This window comes from Chiloscyllium plagiosum, unplaced genomic scaffold (genome assembly GCF_037043375.1).
Source record: "Chiloscyllium plagiosum isolate Xiang-an unplaced genomic scaffold, Cpla_swu_hap1 HiC_scaffold_18, whole genome shotgun sequence".
In the NCBI taxonomy this organism is placed as follows: domain Eukaryota; kingdom Metazoa; phylum Chordata; class Chondrichthyes; order Orectolobiformes; family Hemiscylliidae; genus Chiloscyllium; species Chiloscyllium plagiosum.
This window is the reverse complement of record NW_028270156.1, coordinates 16,284,760-16,308,593: the sequence shown is the minus strand read 5'-3', so window position 1 is coordinate 16,308,593 and position 23,834 is coordinate 16,284,760. Positions and strand designations below refer to the sequence as shown.

General features: G+C 40.9%; 1 protein-coding gene across 4 annotated transcripts in view; it reads right to left on the bottom strand.

Annotated features, from left to right (window-relative positions):
• Positions 1 to 23,834, bottom strand: part of cstpp1 (centriolar satellite-associated tubulin polyglutamylase complex regulator 1) — a 368,165-nt gene that overhangs the window by 177,156 nt on the left and 167,175 nt on the right. For all 4 annotated transcript variants that reach the window (XM_043705470.2, XM_087996319.1, XM_043705472.2 and 1 more), the window contains one exon: positions 14,133 to 14,263. In XM_043705470.2, the coding sequence (XP_043561405.2) occupies positions 14,133 to 14,263 (131 nt within the window). The remainder of the gene's footprint in view (positions 1 to 14,132; positions 14,264 to 23,834) is intronic.

The following is a 23,834-nucleotide window of genomic DNA, read 5'->3' as shown; positions in this document are numbered from 1 at the left end:
GAAAGCTATTGGATAGAGAGACTTACGAGTCCTCATCTATAAATCACAAGCATCCCTGTTTAGCAGATAATACAATAGGGAAGCTAAATGGATTGTTGGACTTTATTTCAAAGGACATGGAGTACAAAAGTAGGAAGGTGTTGCTAAAACTATAGAAGGCACTCATCAGACAACAGTTGGAATACTGTGAATAGTTTAGGCCACTTATCTAAGGAACGATATACTGACATTGAAGGCAGTGCAGAGAAAGCTCACTAGACTAATACCAGGTACGGATGGTAAAATGAAACAAAGAACTACTGATGCTGGAGATCTGAAGCAAAAACAGAAGTGCTGGAGAAACCCAGCAGGACTGCCAGCATCTGAAGAGAGAGAAAGTCGGAATTAACGTTTCAAATCTAGTAGTGCATGCTGTCTACATGGTCTACTCACTCACTAGGGACACTTCCCCACCTGCACCAAACATAAATTCACTTTCCTCTCTCTCATTCCAGAAGGAAAACAGCTCACTGTACGGCCCAAAGAATCAAGATGCATGGTAGGCTGCCTAACATTCAGTTCCTCACCCGCCATTAGGAGAATATCCTGGTTCTGACCATTCCGAGTGGCTAAGTGACCATGTTCAAGTTCATGATTGGTATCAGAGGCTGTTCTCACTGTGATAGGACGCCCTGATCAAAGGCTATCTCATGTGACTTGACTGAGGAGTGCTGGGGTCAACCAGGAGCAGCTCACTGGCTTTATTTCTGCACCAAATGGCAAGGCAATACAACAGTACCATGAGCCTGATACCTTTGGTTAAGGGGCAAGGGTCAAAAAGGCAAGGCAAGGCAAGGCAAGGCAGGGATGCTGTGAGCATCGAGACTGGCTAAAAGTGAGGGGGACTAAGAGAGCAAGTGAACAGCCTAGAGATGCAGCCTGGTCCAGCCCATGAGCTCTGTGTATGTCATAAGCTCTCCCAGCTGCAGCAGTACAATTATAATTACTGGAGTAGTCCGAGGTGCAGCAACAAAGTGCAGAAATGTACTGTCATTGCTTAGTAGCTGGTGCTTGTCAGAGAACAATGTCAATGGAAATGGGATACATACGGCTGGTGCCCATGGTACATTCCCTGAGATTCAGTGCCTGCTATCCAATGTGGAGGTCCTTTGAAGCAAGTGGCGAGCTGAAGTTGCCAAATACCCTTCTGATTTCCATGTTGAGAATTGTTCATTTCTAGTTTGTTCACGGTCAGTGATAGGCCAGGAGACTGCATCTTAGTGGGGCAGTTAATAAGGTCGTTAACAAGCAATAATCTCTCTTAATGGGCAACAAACCACTGCCTAACTTTGACACCCAGAACTTTGTTAAAAGATGCAGCTATTAATTCCCAATGTCAAGATAGCCCTCACTGGATTTCTTCTGTGATTAGAGTCATAGAGATGTACAGCATGGAAACAGACCCTTCAGTCCAACCTGTCCACGCCGACCAGATATCCCAACCCAATCTAGTCCTACCTGCCAGCACCTGACCCATATCCCTCCAAACCCTTCCTATTCATATACCCATCCAAATGCCTCTTAAATGTTGCAATTGTACCAGCCACCACCACATCCTCTGGCAGCTCATTCCACACACGCACCACCCTCTGCGTGAAAAAGTTGCTCCTTAGGTCTCTTTTATATCTTTCCCCTCTCACCCTAAACCTATGCCCTCTAGTTCTGGACTCCCCAACCCCAGGGAAAAGACTTGGTCTATTTATCCTATCCATGCCCCTTATAATTTTGTAAACCTCTATAAGGTCACCCCTCAGCCACCAACGCTCCAGAGAAAACAGCCCCAGCCTGTTCAGCCTCTCCCTGTAGCTCAGATCCTCCAACCCTGGCAACTTCCTTGTAAATCTTTTCTGAACCCTTTCAAGTTCTACAACATCTTTCCGATAGGAAGGGGACCAGAACTGCACGCAATATTCCAACAGTGGCCAAACCAATATCCTGTACAGCCACAACATGACCTCCCAACTCTGGTAAACTTCTTAGTTTTATTATTTGAGGTAATGCAGTCAGAATACTTTTCACAACAGTTACTTGTCTGCACAGTTCCCTTTTGGATAAGTTATGCTCAAAAACATTGACAGGATCCCTGCTGGTGTTGTGCTAACACAATTAAGGCCTATTTAATGGACTTTGTCTTTGAATGAATCGTTTTTTTAAATTTTACACGCACATACATGAACTGTGGTGAGAAATTCAATACAATGCAATTTTGTTCTCACATATACTTGTAATAGGTAACTTAATTTTGCTATTAACAGCTACAGCCAAGTTTGCTCAGGCATGGTGATGTTATACAACTTGATCTTTCAACAGTGGAATGCCCAGATTTGGCACTAACACAAAATAATACGAATGTAAGTTTTTACCGGTCTTCCACCTGCAACACTGGGGATTTGTTGAGTCGTGATAGAGCAGGATTTACAATTGTGATTGCCACCCTTGTTGAAACTATTTTATTGCAATTTGGCAGAAGGGAAGGAATCTGCTCTGAGAAGTTACTTGTTACTGCCGTGGTTTGCTTTGCCAAGAAACAGTGGTAGATTTATGTAATTCTTTACGTGCTGAAGAGCTTATTTGTGATATGTGTCGGAGAAAAGCCAGCAAGTGTTGTACGTAAAAGCCAGGTGTTTGCCCACTGGGAGGAACAGAAGATCACCCAGGATGATTCATTTGTACATTCAGTTTTTAAAATCACCATCACAAATTAATTTTTCAGGTGGAAACCCTTTCCAATGCCAGGGAAAGTCTATGCAAAGCAGGTGTATGAAAATGGCATTGCTGTGTGAACATGTTGAAAATGAAGGTGATTGTTTCTCTGGGCAGCCCACTGTACCCATCACTGACAAGGGAGAAGAAACCTCTTTTGGAGGCATTCTTTCTTGCCAAAGATAGGATTGAATACTATGTCAATTTTACTACAGCGCTATCAGATTCCAGGCTTCCACACAGCAGTTCTATAATGCAAAATTCTCAAATATGTTCAGTTTGCAGTTCAAAAAGCTTCAGCTGTTTTGAAAGGGTGAATGAGTTTTTTAAATAAATTGCCAATTACTGGAAAAACTTAATACAGTAATTATTGAGTAATCCAATTACTCTGAAATAACACATGTTCCAATCAATTTTCTTACCCAAAATTTCTGACTATCTATTGCAAGCTTAGTGGTTTGGCATCACCATAAAAGAAAAGCAAAACTTGCAGTACGGCTTGGCTTTACATAACCATACATTGGAAAATTGTGCAATCATTACATCATATACCTCTTTGTGTTAGAAACTGTAATATTTTTCTTTTATTGAGAACACAAGTTGGTGCCAGAATGACACAGACGGTGTCCATGTAAAATACTTCTAAATGTCAGAGATATTCAAATGTAAAACATCATCCAGGTGAGTATTCAAAATCACACAAGGCTTGAAAGTCAGACTTCGTAGGCATTTGACTACAAAATACTTTTAAGAAACACAGAATTTGCATATGTTTTAAGAGTATATGTTTTCACATGATAGAATAAAAGAATCTAAAATTTCTGTTATAACACATGTATGCCTCTCTGCATTCCAAAGGCACTGTTCTCTCAGCAGAACCTTGGTTCACTCCTCAGTCACCCACAAAGCTCTGCCTTTTCTGACAGCATCTTCCCATGATAGATTAGGAAATCCATTGTCCTTCCTTCCTTCTTCTCTCCAAAGTATCAAACACTTAGTCCAAATGAAATAGGAATTTACTCTCACTTCTTAATTCACATACTGCGTTCACTACTCTCCTTTCAATAGGGAGCCCTAAACAAAGGATGGAGTGACCACTTTACAGAATGTCTCTGTTTAGCCCACAAGAATGACCCCAGGTTTTCTGTTGCTTGCCATTTTAATTCTCCACATGTTCCCAATCCAATCTTCCTGTCCTTGGCCTGTTAGACTGTTCCAATGAAGCTCAATGAAAGCTTGATGAATAACAGCTTAGCTACCAATTTAGCAGCCTCTTGACTCAAACTTGAGTTCAACTTTGTTAGGCCTTAGCTTCTCTCCCCATCTTGATCTATGCATTTTTTTGATAGTTCAATCATATTTAATTTCTTTCCTTGTCTCTTCATATTGCATTCAGTTGATAATCAGCCACCAGGTACCCAGGTTCGATTTCCACCTCGGGCAACTGTCTGTGTGGAGTTTGCACATTCTCCCCGTGTATGTATGGGTTTTCTCCGGGTGCTCCAGTTTCCTCCCACAATCCAAAGATGTGCAGTCAGGTGAAGTGGCCATGCTAAATTGCCCATCGTGTTAAGTGCATTAGTCAGGGGTAAATACAGGGTGGGGGAATGGTCTTGGTGGGTTACTCTTCAGAGGGCAGTGTGGACTTGTTGGGCCAAAGGGCCTGTTTCCATACTGTAGAGAATCTAATCTAATCATTCAAGCTAAAAAGGATATATCTTTAGTCTTTTTCACTATAGGTTTTGTAATTTAACAACTCCTGCCCTCCATCCTATCACAGCCATTCTTCTTTGCTCTTCCCTCTCCTTCCCCCTCCAATGAGTTTTAAATCTCTAGATTTCCATCTTTCTGCAGTTTGGATGAGTGGTCATAAACCTGAAATTGTAAACTGTTTTTTTCTCAACAGATGCTGTTTGCCCTACTGAACATTTCCAGAATTCTTTAGTATTTTTTCAGATTTTCAATATCTGTAGTCTATTGCTTTGAAAGAGAAAGACTGGCTACACTTAAACAAGTCTGGATCAAATGCATCCAAGGAGACTGAAGGGGTGAAGAGTGGAAATTATGAACATGATTTTCTGATCCTCCTTAGATAACGATGGTGCCAAAGGTCTGGGAATCGTAAACATTACATTCCAGTTCAAAAGCATGTTAGGATAAACCAAATAACTACAGCCAGTCAGTTAATCTTAATTGTTAGAAATAACAATTAGGGACAAAGTAAACAGGCACTTGAACAAATGGAAATTTATTAAGCCAACACAGAATTGTTAAAGGCAAATCATGTTTAACTAACTTGTTGAAATTTTTGAGAATGTTGATAAGAGTGATGCTGATGATCTGATGTACATTGACTTTAGAAAAGCCTTTGGTAAAGTGCCATATAACAAGTTGTTAACTGAGGCAGGATCCAAAGAATAAGAGGGATGGTGGCAGCAGGGATGACGGGCACAAAACAGGGCATTGACTTTATTTGGACTGGAGGAAAATATACTCTGACCTCACAGATCAGTGTGAGGACCACAGCTTTCTTGATCTATATGAATGACCAAGGATTTAATATGCAAAGCATAAATTCAAAATTTGTAGATTTTGTACACAAATTTTGAAGTATTATGAACTATCAGGAGAATATAATGCATGAAGGATACAAACAAGCTGGTGGAATGGATGGGCTGGAGACTAGCAGAGAAATATGGAGTGATGCATTTTGATAGGAAGAATGAAGAATAATGAGGGGAAACATTTTCATTTCACAAGATGCTGACATTGCAGGTTTGGCCAGCACGTGGTGAAGATGGTTGTAAGGTGCCTTTTTCAACTGCTGAATCCATTTTGTCTAAGTATAAAATTCTTACAGTGCGAAAGCAGATCATTTGACTCATTGAGTCTGTATCAACCCTCAGAAGAACATCCTAACCCCCTACCTTAACCCTGCATTTTCAACAGATAACCCACCTAACCTGCACACCTGTGGATACTATGGGCAATTTAACATGGGTAATCCACCTAACCTGCACATCTTTGGACTGTGGGACGAAACCGAAGCACCTGGAGGAAACCCACGCAGACACAGAGAGAATATGCAAACTCCACACAGACAGTAGCCCACGGGTGGAATTGAACTGAATCCCTGGCACTGTGAGACAGCAGTGCTAACCATTGTGCCACCCAATGTATGCCCACAATGCTGTTTGGGAGGGAGCTGACACAATGGCATTAAAGGGACAGCAATATAGATACAAGCCAGGATGGTGTGTGGAGGACAGAGGATGCTTACAGATTGGCAGCCCTTCTCCTCGGACAATACAGAATAAGGGGAAAGTAGGAGCAAAGGTTCTGGGGAGATGTAATACAAATTATTGAGGGTGGAGGGGCAGGTTTAGAAAATGTTCAATAAATCATAAAATATCCTCAGTTTTAGAAATAGGAGCAAAAGCAATCAGGTTATGGTGAACTTTAATAAAATACTGGCTCAGCCTCAGGTTAATTGTTCAGTTCTGGACATTGTTCTTTAAAAAGAATATGAAGGTAGTGTTTTAGATAGGGTGCAGAAAAGACTTACATGAAGGATTCCAGTTTTGTGGATAGATTAAAGAAGCTGGGGTTGTTGTCCTTGGAGATTGAGAAGGGATTTAACAGAGACATTCGAAATCATCAGCAGTCTGGACAGAATAGATGCAATGGAACTTACCATTTATGGAAGGTTCAGGGAACAGGAAACAAGTGATTGCTAACAAAAGCAATGTTGACATGAAGGAGGACTTATTTTGCATAATGTGTGGTAGGATCTGAAATGGACTGCTTAGGAATTGATGAAGGTAGATTTAATCATGGCTTCAAAAGACAGTTTCATAATTACCTGTAGTGAAAAGATTTTCAGGGTTATGAGAGAAAGGTGGCATAATATGGGTAGTGGACCTGGGTGAGTTACTTTTGAGAAAGGGTTTGTTCACAATGAGCCAAATGGGATCTTTCTGTGCTGTATCCATTTTCTGACTGTATGCATATACTGTTTGTACAATAAAATATTCAAAGACTTTTATTCCACCACCTTTTCAGGAAGAGAATTCCAAAAGCAATGAAAAAATGTCACCTCATCTCCATTTTAAATGATTAACCTCTGATTTTTAAACACCTCATCCTAGACCCTTCCATAAGAGGAAACACCCACATTTAAATAAAAACCAAAAGAAGTGTGGAAGCTGGAAATCAGAAACAAACACAGAAATTGCTGAAGAGGTTCAGCAAGTCTGGTAGCATCTGTGGTGAGAATTCAGAGTTAACCTTTCGGGTTCAGAGACTCTTCCTCAGTTCTGATCGATATAGACATTGTGAGCCCATTGAGGCAAAAACAATGACTGCAGATGCTGGAAATCAGATTCTGGATTAGTGGTGCTGGAAGAGCACAGCAGTTCAGGCAGCATCCAAGGAGCAGCGAAATCGACGTTTCGGGCAAAAGCCCTTCATCAGGAAAGCCCTGATGAAGGGCTTTTGCCTGAAACGTCGATTTCGCTGCTCCTTGGATGCTGCCTGAACTGCTGTGCTCTTCCAGCACCACTAATCCAGAATCTGGTTTCCTGCATCTGCAGTCATTGTTTTTACCTCAATGGGCTCACGATGTCTATATCGATCAGAACTGAGGAAGAGTCTCTGAACCCGAAAGGTTAACTCTGAATTCTCACCACAGATGCTACCATAGTGAGCCCATTGGCCTGCTCTACTGTTCATGTTCTAAGTAACAATGTGGAAGCCAAGGACTGCAGGGGAAAACTGTGGATAGTAACCTCAAATGAAAGGGATGGGAACATGGGGAGCTTGAAAACTAATGCAATTGACAGGGACAGCAAGACAAAACAGAATGTGAAAGAGGGGATTGCATGTATAGATCTTGACTATGTAGAAATAAAAAAAAGACTGTCAACACATTCATAGTGTGCAGAGTAAGTTTTTGTTTGTCTGTGTCTGCAGCTGCACATGTTTGCCCTGTTAACAAGAGTTTGGGAGTTAATGAACATTGTATACCCTTGAGTTTAGAAGACAGAGAAGGGATCTGATTGAGACATATAAGATTATTAAAGGATTGGACACTCTGGAGGCAGGAAACATGTTTCTGCTGATGGGTGAGTGCCGAACCAGAGGACACAGCTTAAAAACACGGGGTAGACCATTTAGGACAGAGATGAGGAGAAACTTCTTCACCCAGAGAGTGGTGGCTGTGTGGAATGTTCTGCCCCAGAGGGCAGTGGAGGCCCAGTCTCTGGATTAATTTAAGAAAGAGTTGGATAGAGCTCTCAAGGATAGTGGAATCAAGGGTTATGGAAATAAGGCAGGAACAGGATACTGATTAAGGATGATCAGCCATGATCATATTGAATGGTGGTGCAGGCTCGAAGGGCAGAATGGCCTACTCCTGCACCTATCGTCTATTGTCTATTGTCCTGGAAATGCAGTTTTAACCCAATGCTAAACGATGCATTTCTGACCATTAAAGAAAAGGCACTTTTACAAAATCCCTAAAATATCTATTTTATAAGCCAAGCTTCCAAATAATAATAATATATTATAAAACATTATCATTTATTATTACACCAATTTTTCATTCATTTGTGGAACATGTGCTCCCTTGTCAAACACATGGACATTTCATGAACATAGAGTCATAGAGATGTAAAGCATGGAAACAGACCTTTCGGTCCAACTCGTCCATGCCGACCAGATATCCCAATCCAATCTAGTCCCACCTGCCAGTACCTGGTCCATATCCCTCCAAACCCTTTCTATTCATATACCCATCCAGATGCCTTTTAAATGTTGCAACCGTACCAGCCTCCACCAGTTCCTCTGGCAGCTCATCCCATACACGTACCACCCTCTGTGTGAAAAAGTTGCCCCTTAGGTCTCTTTTACATCTTACCACTCTCACCCTAAATCTATGCCCTCTAGTTCTGGACTTCCCCAACACAGGGAAGAGACTTTGTCTATTTATCCTATCCATGCCCCTCATTTTATAAACCTCTATAAGGTCACCCCTCAACCTCCAACGCTCCAGGGAAAACAGCCCCAGCCTGTTCAGTCTCTCCCTGTAGCTCAAATACTCCAACCCTGGCAACATTCTTGTAAATCTTTTCTGAACCCTTTCAAGTTTTTCAACATCCTTCCAAAAGGAAGGAGATCAGAATTGCATGCAATATTCCAACAGTGGCCTAACCTATGCCCTGTACAGCCGCAACATGACCTCCCAACCCCTGTACTCAATACTCTGACCAATCAAGGAAAGCATACCAAACGTCTTCTTCACTATCCTATCTACCTGCGACTCTACTTTCAGTGAGCTATCAACCTGTACTCCAAGGTCTCTTTGTTCAGCAACACTTCCTAGGACCTTACCATTAAGTGTATAAGTTCTGCTAAGATTTGCTGTCCCAAACTGCAGCACCTCACATTTATCTAAATTAAACTCCATCTGCCATTTCTCAGCCCACTGACCCATTTGATCAACATCTCATTGTAATCTGAGGTAACTTCTTCGCTGTCCACCACACCTCTAATTTTTGTGTCAACTGCAAACTTATTAACTATACCTCTTATGCTCGCATTCAAATCATTTATATAAATGACAAAAAGCAGTGGACCCAGCACTGATCCTTGTGGCACTCCACTGGTCACAGGCCTCAATTCTGAAAAACAACCCTCCACCACCACCCTCTGCCTTCTACCTTTGAGCCATTTCTGTATCCAAATGGCTAGTTCTCCCTGTATTCCATGATATTGCCCGAGAGAAGAATGCACTCACATTGTCACACAGTCCACACACAAAGTGGCTCTAACTGTGGAACATAAGCAAAGGCAAAACCTAATTAAAAGGCATTCACATCAACTATAGACTCTGTGATCTCCATGTCAAAGTGCTGAGTGCAGACTGCAGTCACAAACATAAGGGCTGAAGGATGTCTGAAATCTGGGGCTATCCAGGATGTTTCTCAAAGATGAGCATAGCTTTGTCGCTATAATTTTTCTTCGCCTTTGGGAAAAGTTGAACCTTTTTAGCAACAATCTCCTTTACAGCCATCCAGCTCCAGTGAAATAACACTCTCATCTTCACTCATATAATTTTGTCAGTTGAGTCAGAAATGTAAGTATTTCCTTTCAGCGGCTTTCTGCACACTGACCAGATGTGATTGTCTCCATTTCTGCCCAAAATACATAGACAGGCTAAAACATTAATGTTTTTATGACTTGGACTACGAGGCTGAAAAAACAGGACATCTGTTGGTATGGATCTTTCATTCAGAATTGAACCTTTTTCTGGCCTCTGGTCTCACTTTCTGGTGGCACTAAAAGCTCAGCATGATAAATACTTCAGTAATTATCTCACCAGGTAGTTTATCAAATCATTTAGCTCAAGCGATATGATTTCCTGGAAATGCAGTTTTGACCCAACACAAAAAGATGGGTTTTGGACCATTAAAAAAAGGCACTTCCACAAAATCCCTAAAACGTCTATTTTATAAGCCAAGCTCCCAAATAATAATAATATATTATAAAACATTATCATTCATTATTATACTAAAGCTTTTTTCATTCATTTGTGAGATGTGGGTGTTGCTAGCTGGCCAACATTTATTGCCCATCCCTAGTTGTCCTTCAGAAGGTGCAGGAGAGCTACCTTCCTGAACTGCTGCAGTCCACCTGCTGTGGGTTGACCTACAATGCCTTTGAAGAGGGAATTCCAGGATTTTGACCCAACGTCCCATGATGTGCCCTGATTTACTTTGCTCCACCTTTGCTGGCCATGCTATCCTGCCACTTAGGCCAAAAGCTCTCAAATTCCTTCTCTAAGCCTCTCCACCCACCACCTCCAATTCCTCCTTTGGATTCTTACTTTAGAGTAATCTCTTTGACCAAGCTTTTGGTCAGACATCATAATATACTTGAAAATAATGAGGTGTCCACCAGGTGAAGCTAAAGAAAAGGTGTATTTTCATGCCAAACAACAGGTGATGGACAGAGCTCAGCAATTCATAATCAATGTATCAGATCTATGCTCTGCCTGTCCTGTCGTGAATGGTGGTGGACAATTAAACAATTCGCTGGAGGAACAGGCTCCACAAACCTCCCTATCCTAAATAATGGGGGAGCCCAGCACACCATTGCAAAAGATAAGGCTGAAACATGCACAATAATATTCACAATACGTGTCGACTGTGATAATTCATCTCAGCCTCCTCCACAGGTCCCCAGCATCACAGATGTCAGTCTTCAGCCAATTCGATTCACACCACATGATGTCAAGAAACAGTTGAAGGGACTGGATGCTGCAAAGGTTATGGGAACTGACAACATTCCTGCAACAGAACTGAAGACTTGAGCTCCATCACGTCCCACAGCCTTCAACAAGTTACTCCAGTCCAATGAGAAGACTGACAAATTAACCGGCTATATAGAGATTTGCCCAAGTGTGTCCTGTACACATAAAGTAGAACAAATCCAACTAGCCAATTAAGAAATGGCCTATCAGTCTACGCTTAATCATTAATAAAGTGATGGAAGGGGTCATCAACAGCGCTATCAGGCAGCACATACATATCGATAACCTGTTGACTAACATACAGGTTTGATTCTGCTAAGGCTACTCAGCTCCTGACCTCAATACAGCCTTAGTTCAAACATTGCCAAAACAGCTGGATTCCAGAACTGCGGTGACAGTGATTGCCTTTGCTATCAATGCAACATTTGATTGACTGAGGCATCAAGGAGTTCGAGAAAAACAGAAGTCAAAGGGAATCAGGGAAAACGCTGCTTAAAGTTGTATCTGGTACATAGAAGGATGGATATGGTTGTTGGAGGTCACTCATCTCAGCTCCAGGACATCCCTTCAGAAGTTACTCAGAGTCACACCCTTGGTTGAACTATTTTCAGTTGTTTCATCAATGATCTTCCCTCCATTACGAGATGAGAAAGAGGAATTTTCACTGATGATTGCATAACATTCAACACATTTGTATCTCCTCACATAATGAAGCAGTTCATGGCCAAATGCATCAAAACAATGACAATATAGAGTCTGACTGACAAACGGCGAGTAATATTCATGCCACACAAGTGCCAGGTAATGACCACCTCTAACAAGAAAGAATCAAATCATCATCCTTGACGTTCAATGGCATAACTATCACTGAATTCTTCGCACTATCAACGTCTTGGGGGTTACCATTGACCTACCGGCAGCACGGTGGCTCAGTGGTTTGCACTGCTGCCTCACAGTGCCACGAACCCGGGGTTGATTCCACCCTCGGGCATATGTGTGTGGAGTTTGCACATTCTCCCCATGTCTGTGTGGGTTTCCTCCACGTGCTCCGGTTTCCTCCCACAATCCAAAGATGTGCAGGTTAGGTGAATTGGCTATGCTAAATTGCCCATAGTATTCAGGGATGCATAGGCTAGATGCATTAGTTAGGGGTAAATATAGCAATAATAGGGGAATCGGTCTAGGTGGGTTACTCTTCGGAGGGTTGGTGTGGACTTGGTGGGCGGAAGGGCCTGTTTCCACACTGTAGGAATTCTATGATTCTAACCCTGAATTGGATGAGCCAAACAGCTACAAGTAACTCATCACTACACTTCCCAAAGATGGTCCACCAACTACAAAATGCAATTCAGGAATGTGATGGTATACTCCCAAATACCTGGATAACTGTAGCTCTAACAACCTTTAAGAAGGTATTTACCATGCTGGAAAGAGCAGCCCATTTGATTGGAACCACTGCCACAAATATTCAGTTCCTCCCCACCACTGATTTTCAGTAGTAGCAGTGTGTGCCAATCATTTGATGCACTGCAGAAATTCATCAAGGCTTCTTAGACAGCACCTTCCAAACCCACAACCACTTCCATCTGAAAGGACAAGGGCAGTAAGTACAAAGGAACACCACCACCTACAACTTCTCCTCCAAGCTGCTCACCATTCTGACTTGGAAATAAAGTATCATACCTTCAGTGTCACTGGGTCAAGATCCTGGAATTCCCTCTCTAACATTATTGTGGGTGTACTTATACCAAATAGACTGCAGGGGATCAAGAATGCAGCTCACTTCCACCTTTTCAAGAGTAATTAGGGATGCACAATACATGGTGGCTCAGCCAGCGATTCTTACATCCCCTGAATGCCTAGAAATAAAAATCACTCAATGTGGCTCTCTGTGTCAAGTTTCTTTTGGCAGTCTCTCCCGTGAAATGCCTGAGGAAATTTTACTGGGTAAAGGTTATATTCAAATGCAACTTGATGTTGGAGGTAGTTTGGCAGAATAGCAAGACTGTGCAGGATTTTTGCAGTTAATGGAACACACCTGATGCCAGTGCACATCACAGCACCACAATGCCTTGGGCCACTGCCAATCTGTCCCATCCTCCTACCCAGTGGAGTGAATCTAATTTCCTAAATTGAAAGAATGCACCCAGTAAAAATACATACTATGTATGCTGTTAGTAGGGTTACAAGTATAGAAAATTAGGCAATCCCATCCTCCCCAAAATGCAGAAAGTATATTAGATTCACACAAGAGCAAGAATTAAAAAAAAAGCAATGCTGATGCCAGTTTAATTTTAACATTTAGCCCCAGGAAGTATATTTTTAAGAGCCTTTCCTGAAGCATCCCTTTAGGTATTATATGAACTAAGCTATTTTAACCTCAAAAAGAACATAAAAGTGAGTGACAGGGCTAATAGTTTTGCTGGAGGATTTCAAATGTGTTTTTAAAAATACCATGTAGTTCTTGTTCCTGCAGCTGAGAAACGGTGATTACATTAGATGCAAGGGCAGAAATAAATCCTGTTTTTTTCAGACCACTTGTGGGCAAAAACAATTAAATGTGGAGAAAAACAATTTTATTTAAATTTAAATAGCAGTTTTGCAAAAACATTCATCACTTCATTCCCAAGTTATGTGAGGCTGGATTTGCATGTTATTAACGTACTAGATTAACTAGTTACTTTACAACAGAAACTTGGTCAATTCTGAATAACTTGCAAACAAAATTTGCAAATTAGAAACTCAGGGATGCATAGGTTAGGTGCATTAGTCGGGGTAACTATAACATAACAGGGGAATCGGCCTAGGAGGGTTACTCTTCAGACGGCTGGTGTGGACTTGGTGGGCCGAAGGGCCTGTTTCCACACTGTAGGGATTCTATGATTCTAACCCTGAATTGGATGAGCCAAACAGCTACAAGTAACTCACCTCTACACTTCCCAAAGATGGTCCACCAACTTCAAAATGCAATTCAGGAATGTGATGGAATACTCCTAATTACCTGGATGACTAGTTTAATTTTGTATTTCATCTGGAACTGTCTCCAGTCTTCTTCAAAAAATCATCATGAAAGACCTACCTCCATTCTTGCCTATTTGCCGAAAGCACCGCCAGAACATTTGAATAAATGAAGCCCTATTGTAAGGGGTAGCTTTGATGAAGGCGAATTCGCGAAACAAAATGTGACTTCCAAGTTGAACACTATTAAAACTAAACAGAAAAGAAACAGCATTAATTATAGCTCATACTCACAATCAACTAAACCATTTCACTCATGAATGAAATTGAATGTGATCACAGTGAATTGAAATAAAAGGCATGATCGCAACACTGCACAGGATTTAGTGTCACATATATGTAGTTAAGTTTTAAATTATAACAATTTAACATGATCTTCATCATAATTATACAACAATAGGTTTCGCTTCCCCTTTGGTATATTGTTTTAGGAATCTCATGACAGAAGGAACCTAAAGATGTGGTGAGTCAGCAGCACGATAAGAACATATGAACATATGAATTGGGAGCATGATAAGAACATACAAACGTATGAATTGGGAGCATGAGAAGGCTATTCATCCTTCCAACTTGCTCTACCATTCAATCAGATTACCGCTGATCTCATTGTGCCTTCAGCTCCACGCCCGCCTACCCCTGAATACCACTGGCTGTCTTGTTAGTCAAGAATAATCTACTCTTGCCTTAAAAATATTCAATGATCCTTCTTCCACCGCCATATGAAGAGAGTTCCAAAGACTGATGACCCAACAATGAGACATCATAGCTGTGTAGACTCATAAAAAATGACTTTATTCACTAGTAAGAGAAGGTTAAGGTGAGATCTCATAATAGAGTCATAGAGATGTACAGCACGGAAACAGACCCTTTGGTCCAACCCGTCCATGCCAACCAGATATCCCAACCCAATCTAGTCCTACCTGCCAGCGTCCGGCCCATATCCCTCCAAACCCTTCCTATTCATATACCCATCCAAATGCCTCTCAAATGTTGCAATTGTACCAGCCACCACCACATCCTCTGGCAGCTCATTCCATACACGTACCACCCTCTGCGTGAATAAGTTGCCTTTAGGTCTCTTTTATATCTTTCCCCTCTCACCCTAAACCTATGCCCTCTAGTTCTGGACTCCCCAACCCCAGGGAAAAGACTTGGTCTATTTATCCCATCTATGCCCCTCATAATTTTGTAAACCTCTATCAGGTCACCCCTCAGCCTCTGATGTTCCATGGAAAACAGCCCCAGCCTGTTCAGCCTCTCCCACTAGCTCAGATCCTCCAACCCTGGCAACATCCTTGTAAATCTTTTCTGAACCCTTTCAAGTTTCACAACATCTTTCCGATAGGAAAGAGACCAGAATTGCACGCAATATTCCAACAGTGGCCTAACCAATGTCCTCTACAGCCGCAACATGACCTCCCAACTCCTGTACTCAATACTCTGAACAATAAAGGAAAGCATACCAAACGCCACCTTCACTATTCTATCTACCTGTGACTCCACTTTCAAGGAGCTATGAACCTGCACTCCAAGGTCTCTTTGTTCAGCAACACTCCCTAGGACCTTACCATTAAGTATATAAGTCCTGCTAAGATTTGCTTTCCCAAAATGCAGCAACTCGCATTTCTCTGAATTAAACTCCATCTGCCACTTCTCAGCCCATTGGCCCATCTGGTCAAGATCCTGTTGTAATCTGAGGTAACCCTCTTCGTTGTCCACTACACCTCCAAGTTTGGTGTCATCTGCAAACTTACTAACTGTCCCTCTTATGCTCGCATCCAAATCATTTATGTAAATGACAAAAAGTAGAGGGCCCAGCACCGTTCCTTGTGGCACTCCACTGGTCACAGGCCTCCAGTCTGAAAAACAACCCTCCACCACCACCCTCTGTCTTCTACCTTTCAGCCAGTTCTGTATCCAAATGGCTAGTTCTCCCTGTATTCCGTGAGATCTAACTTTGCTAATCAGTCTCCCATGGGGAACTTTGTCGAACGCCTTACTGAAGTCCATAAAAATCACATCTACTGCTCTGCCCTCATCAATCTTCTTTGTTACTTCTTCAAAAAACTCAATCAAGTTTGTGAGACATGATTTCCCATGCACAAAGCCATGCTGACTATCCCGAATCAGTCCTTGCCTTTCCAAATACATGTACATCCTGTCCCTCAGGATTCCCTCCAACAACTTGCCCACCACCGAGGTCAGGCTCACCGGTCTATAGTTCCCTGGCTTGTCTTAAACAGTGGCACCATGTTTGCCAACCTCCAGTCTTCCGGCACCTCACCTGTGACTATCGATGACAAAGTATAACATTGGAAATGCCTACAGAAGCAAAATACTCAGAAATGCTAGAAGTCTGAAATGCAAACAGAAAATATTGGAAATAGCCAGCATCTGTGGACAGAGAAACAGTTCAAATGAGAAAGCAATCAAACTGAATATTAGCTCTCTCTCTCTCTCTGTGTGCAGATGCTGCCAGACATGTTGAGATTGTTTACACTGTTTGACAAATTGGCACAGGAGGCTTAGAATCAGGATAAATGCTCAAAGAGTAAAGGAGATGATTTGAAGAAAAATGTTCCACAATTATTTGAACATTGAATGCTTTATCATGATGACATATGGACTATACTGTATACACGTTAAAAAGAAATTGAGTATTTGATATTAACAGAATACAAAAATATGAAAGGACAGACAGATGGGATTAAGTAGGGATAAAACAGGGCACTTAGAAAGTTGGAACAATCTCATTAGGTATGGCAACATCTGAGCAGAGAGAAACAGATTTAACATTTTTACTCTGGTAGGAGTGTCACATTAGAACATGGAACATGAAACATAAGAGCAGGAGTAGGCAATTCAGCCCTTTGAGTTCATTTTGCCCTTCAATGAGATCATGATTGATCTTCTACAGAACATCACCTTCCTGCACTATCCCTTAATTTTTTTTAATGTGTAGAAGCCATCTTCTGATGATTCTTGTTCAGTTCTGAAATTTCTGAGAACAGAAATGGGTATTACTAGGTGGGAAATTCAATCACTTTCACATTACCTGAGATAAATTCATTATTAAAAAATTGTAGAGAACATAAAATTCAAAAAATACATTCAGGGAACTTTCTTCAGCCACCACATTAAGCCCAAAGAGATCAGGCTGTTGAGAAGGTACATTCAGGGAATGAAGTTGGGCAGATGGAAGGGGTAACAGTGATGCAGCATTTAAATGGCTATGGTCATGATTCAGTTAGATTTTGAGTGGCAATGGGAAAGAACAAAGGCAGACCAAGAGTAAACATTTTAAAATGGAAAAAGGCAAACTTTACTAAACTGAGATATAATTTGGAAGTATTAAATATATTTTGCAGTTCATTCTAATTCAAATGTAACTTGGATTGGAAACAGCTACTTGAAGATAAATCAGTGTCAGAGCAGTGCAAAACATTCAAGGAGGAGATAAAGAGGATTCAGACCAAATACATTCTCATAAAAAAAGGTGAGTCTTGAAATATTAGACCACTTTTTTACATCCATTGTGAACAAACAGTCTTCTTTCTGTGGTGTAATTATTTTCCATGCTTCAGTTTGAACCATGTTTGATGCAAAAGTAAACAAATTATCCCCTGACAAACTAATCTTTAAAAGCATATGTTGTCACAGCAAATTTTGCAATCAAAACATGATTTAGTTAGATTTGATTTAATATGAGTGCGTGAAGGACTGACAGTAATGACTCTCAATTAAAATAACTGGATAATGAGAACAGATGCTATCCAGACAAAATTCCAGAAAATGGAGACAGAAACTCAAATGCCTCAGTTTATAAAGAAGATGCAAACAGCAAAATTTTCAATGAAGGAAGCAGAATTTCACTGACTATTGGTAAGTGGGTGAAATGATCCTGAAATATGAGACTGATGTGATAAAACTACAAGGATAAGCCCAGGATAAGGCCACACTGAGGTGAAAACTAATGGGAGTGCAAACCCACCAGAATTCATCTTTGTGGGATCATACAGGATCTAATACACAAAGACATTTCATTGATGGGGCTATTACATTGTAAATGAATAAACATGAAGTTCAAAGTCCTTTTTTATCCAGCTTTATAATGATTTATTAAGAATAGTTAAACTTTGTATTTAACTTCAGTTAGCACAATTTCATATTGCAGACGGATTGAAAGAGAAAACAGAACCCATATCTGATATGTCCTTACTCTTCTCATTTTTATTACAAGAACCTTTTAATTCTTTGGTAAATCTTCTTAGGGCTGAATTTTGTGATATCTTTGCTAAGTGTCAATTTGTCGCGTTTCATTGAAGGTTTCTTTCCATGTCGCCTAGCAAGATTTCTCACCATATCATTGCAAACTCGCCTCATTAACCACCACCCACACCCCTACAGTATCTCTCTAGGCCGATTCTACCACTCGCCATAGCCATAAGAGTTCACTGTTCACTGGATTCCCTGGAATGGACAGCCTGCAGTTGCACACCCACACGAGTCTGGGCATTTCTATACATTTCCCGACATTTAAAAGAAATTTGTACCCTGTTTTACAGACAGGGGCCTGGAGGTTCTGGTCGATGGGAGGTCCTCCTCTCCCTAGACCAGCAAAAGCAGCCATGGCATCAGATTCTGCCAGCTTGGGCCGAGATTGCCACCTGCATCAGGGAAGTCTCAAGTTTTTGAACCTACAGCCAAGGTCAGTGCAACCACTTCCTCTCTCCTCCTTCACATTCTCCCACTTCTATTCCTGCTACTGACCCATTCTCCCACCAATGCTAATGCTCTGCCACTGTCACTGTCCCATGCAACATCTTCCATCAATTTCTCCTCCACACTTCCTCCCAATGAACCCTCCGTTCCCATGAGAACCCTTCTCATCCACCCGTGGCATCTCACCATCTGCACCAGCACTAACAGATGTGCCACCCATTTCCATATCACTCAATCCCACCCTTTATCTCATTCCAGGAGAAGACAGTTCAGGGAGAAGTGATGGCCTAGTGGTCCTATTGCAGGACTGTTAATCCAGAGATCCAGATAATGTTCTGGGGACATGTATTTGAATTCTGCTATGGCAGATGGTGGAATTTGAATTCAATAAATATCTAGAATTAAGAATCTAGTAATGACCATGAATCCATTGTTGACTGTCAGAAAACCCATCTGGTTCACTAATGTCCTCTAGGGTACGAAACTGCCATCCTTACCTCCTCTGGCCTACATGTGACTCCAGACCCATAGCAATGTGGTTCACTTTTAACTGCCTTATGGACAATTAGGGATGGGCAATAAACAATAGGGCAAAAGGGGTCTGGTCAGGTGGTGGGCATTCTCAAAATTAGGCTCCTCACCTTCGATGAAGAAAGAACCCAGGCACACACAGAAAAGTATGGGGACCTCTCCCGAAGGGATGTCAAGACATCTAAGCTGTCTGACAACCGAGTAAGTACCATTCTTCATTCCACTGCAACTATCATATTAATCCCACTGTCATAATCACACACAAACTATAACTATTGATCACTCTTTTATGTCTTGCAATGCAAGTGCAATGTTCACTGCCAAGTTGGCGTTTCCACAAGAAAGGCCCTCCAAATCTCACAGCAGGTAAATTCAGAGGCCTCAGAGTAGACATTAACAAGGCTGCTTCCTTCACGCATACCCCAACCCATTCCCAACTCCAACCCCCACCATCTCATACCTCAACAGGACATCTAGCTAGGTTACTGTTGGGAACACAAGCTGGTGAGCACAGCACTCCCACATTTCTGCAATATTTCCTTAGATAAGGGACCCAAAACTATTCACAGTATTCCATCTGTGTTCTGATTAGTGCATTGCATAGTTTTAGAAAAACCTCTCTACATTTGCATTCAATTCCCTTTTAAATAAGAGCCAACATTGTATTTGCCTTTCTATCATCCGTTAAACTTATATTCTAGCTTTTTGTGGTTCATTGTTGAAGACCCCCAAATCCCTCTGTGTTCTAGCTTTCTGCAGTCTTTCTCCAGTTAAATAATACTCAACGCCTAAATTCTTCCTGCCAAATACATAACCTCACATTTCCACAGCTTATATTCCTTCAGCCACTCAATGTTTGTTCTATAGCATTGAGTAAAATGCAAATTTATTTTAAATATTAAACTTATATGAACCACAATCAAAGTGAGGGTGTGGTCTCTGGGTCTGCATTGAAAATCAGTAGAAGGTCCACTTTATCTAATTTGAGGAGTCGCCATCAATTTTGAAGTATATTATTATCTGTAAAATACTGCAGCAGCCATAAAAACTGGCTTATAAATCATATCAGCTATTAAAAAAGTCTCACCCACATCCTTTAAGTGAACAACAGGGGATTGTTCACATTTGGCAGACATCTACCTCCAAGTTTACAAGTCATAAAGGTCTTTTATGTTCATATGAGAGATTTTCAAGTAATTGTTTAAGTTGTTTCTCCTGAGATTGCAAAACAGATGTTCTGAAGTTGCCAAATATTGTTGAGATGAAAATTAACCTTGATTTGTGGCCATTGGGGAATTAACTATCCATTCCAAATTGCACTTGCCCATAGACCTCCAATGGGCTTTTGCATGATAACATGATGTAATTAGAAATTGACAACAACTCAATGCCCTCTACAGGAGATCTGTCATCGATGAGAACACAGCAAACAGCAATATCACCTAAATCACTCATTTTGAAGAATTCTTCACGAGCAGTGCAGAGTCAACCATGTACATATGATAAAATAAAGTGAAGGAAAGAAAGACAGAGAGATTAATGAAGCAAGAAAATATATGGTTTTATATCTCCAACTATAATTAAAATCTGAAAGAATGAGACTTCCAACTCACAAAATAGTTTTCACTCTGGGAGAGGCTATTTGCAAAAGATACATTTATAACACTATTCAATATCCATCTACACTTGAATGGACAAACTTTAACTTCTAGCAAGAATTATGAAGACCTAGGGGATGAGTACATGCATTTTATGTGTCCCACTGGAGAATTGTTCAGTGAAATGCTGTCGCAGCAATGTTTCTGAGCAGTACAACACAGACAACAACCTCTCAGTTTCCAGTATTCAGGCTGTGCACATGCTGTCACCATAAGCTGTTGTCTAAACTATTCTTTAATCATAGTGCCTGAAATAACTGCACACAGACCGGTATCCCATCACCAAGTGACCCTTTATTTAGATGTGCACAGTATGCTGGCTATGACCAGCCAACTTGGAGTCAGTCCCTGAAGTCAGAAGACTGTCTGAACCTCCTGTTTATTTTTTTTCTTTCTTTTTTTTAAAAAAACCTCTGACACTCCAGTTTTTTTTATCTCTGATACTCCTGTTTGTTTTTTTTTACCCTCACACTACCACCTAACCGCTGTGGTGCTTATATTTTCCCCCAGCACCCATGTTGTGTGTGTGCAGGTATGAGACACAGTGAAAGATACAAGGTGCACAAATCTTTATTCAAATTTACCTCCTGTTTATATATGTCAGCTAGGGCTCCCTGATTTGCACAGGTTAATGATCCCAATCAACGATCTCATAGTCAATAGGATCCACTTGGTTCCAATCACTACAGCGTCCTAATGTCATTTTTATCATAAAATCTGGGTTCTTATGGTAAGCTTTGCTCAAACTGGTTAATAAGTGGGTTACAGCCAAGGTTGGTTTAAAACCTTACTGCTGATCAATGTTTTAATAATCTCTTGGACTTTAAGTTGAAGAAAATACGATACTTAATGGCTTAATCAACAGGGCATTTTTACTCCAAAGATGTAAATTCTAGTTAACTAGAATTTATCCCAATTTCCTCACTAACCTTTACCCTCACAGTGCACAATATGGAAAGATGTGCTTTACAGGAACATGTAAATGTGAACAACAGAACAAGAAATTTTGTAAATCTGTAAGCTTCAAAGACTTGATGAATTAAGAGAGCAAATTATTTGGTTGAAAATTACAGATATTTTTTTGTAGTTTATTTTTGAACTGAGGAGTGGCAGATGGAGTTTAGATCAACATGAGGTGTTGCATTTTGGTAAGGCAAATCAAGGCAGGACTTGTACGCTTAATGGTAAAGTTCTAGGAAGTGTTGCTGACAAAGAAACCTTGGAGTGCAGGTTCATAGGTCTTTGAAAGTGGAGTCACAGGTAGATAGGATAATGAAGAAGGCGTTTGGTATGTTTTCTTTATTAGTCAGTGCACTGAGTATAGGAGTTGGGAGGTAATGTTGCAACTGTGCAAGACATTGGTTAGGCCCCCACTTTGGAATATTACATTCAATTCTAGTCTCCCTGCAATGGGAAGGATGTTGTGAAACTTGAAAGGGTTCAGAAAAGACTTATAAAGACGTTGCCGTGGTTGGAGGGTTTGACCTATAGGGAGAGGCTGAATAGACTTGGGCTATTTTCCCTGGAGGATTGCAGGCTGAGGGAGGACTTTATAGAGGTTTATAAAATCATGAGGGGTATGGATAGGGTGAATATCCAAGGTCTTTTCCCCATGGTAGGGGAGTACAAAACTCGAGGCCGCAGGTTTAAGGTGAGAGGGGAAAGGTTTAACAGAAAGCCAAGGAGTAATGTTTTTAGGAAGAGGGTGGTATATGTATGGAATGTATGGAAGAGGTGGTGGAGGCTGATACAATGACATTTAAGAGGCATCTGGAGGGGTACATGAATAGGCAAGGTTTAGAGGGAAATAGGCAAAATGCTAGGAAATGGGACTAGATTGATTCAGGATATCTGGTCGGTGTGGATAAATTGGACTGAAGGGTCTTTTACCATGCTGTACAACTTTATGATTAAATTGTGAATACTAACTAGTAACCACTGTGGCAAGAACTCAAGTAATGTGACAAAGAACAAAATAACTATTACTCATGAGAATAATTAGTAAACTGGTGGCAATCTTGCAGTTTTTCACCGAAGAGCATTATTAAGCAGAGTTGAAATGCTTCCATGAAATCTTCTAAGGTTGGGCAAAATTATTAACGGTGTAAGAGAAACAGCTGTTTGTTTCCCTTGATCACACCGCATAAAATGAAGATATTTATAGATTGTAGTAGCACAGCAATGAGACAAGCATCTTATTTAGGACTGATTTAATGCTATTAAGATATCATCTCTTGCACTGTTAAAAAAAACATGAATTCAGAGTGGAGCAGAAGATGTTTATGTCAATCTTGACACTGGTTGCAGAATGCCTAGAAAAACAGACAAAATACTCTAATAAAGAGACAAAATCCTTGCTGGAAATACAAAGTGGATCAGGCAGCATTTATGGCAAAATACAACAGATAAACATCTTAAATCTCTAAGTGGAATTGAAAAAAATCAGAGATTGAACAGGATTAAAGCAAGTACTTCCTGCTTTGTTACAAGGACACCAGACCTGGCAATTACCATATCCAAAGGAGAATCCAGCTGTTGCTTCTTAATTTCCAATGGTATTACCAATATTGAATTATCCACCATTAATATCCTGGGAGTTACCACTGACCAGAAACCAAAGCAGACCAGCCATATAAATTCTGTGCTACAAATCCAAGTCAGAGGCGAGAAATTCTGTGGTGAGTAATACACCTCCTGACACCTGAATGCCTCCATCTGCAAGACACAATTCAGGAATGTGATGGAACACTCTTCACTTCCTGGATGAGTGCAGCTCCAACAACACTCGAGTGACTCAACATTATCCTGGAAAAATCAGCACACCGATTTGCATCACACCACTTCTTTAAACA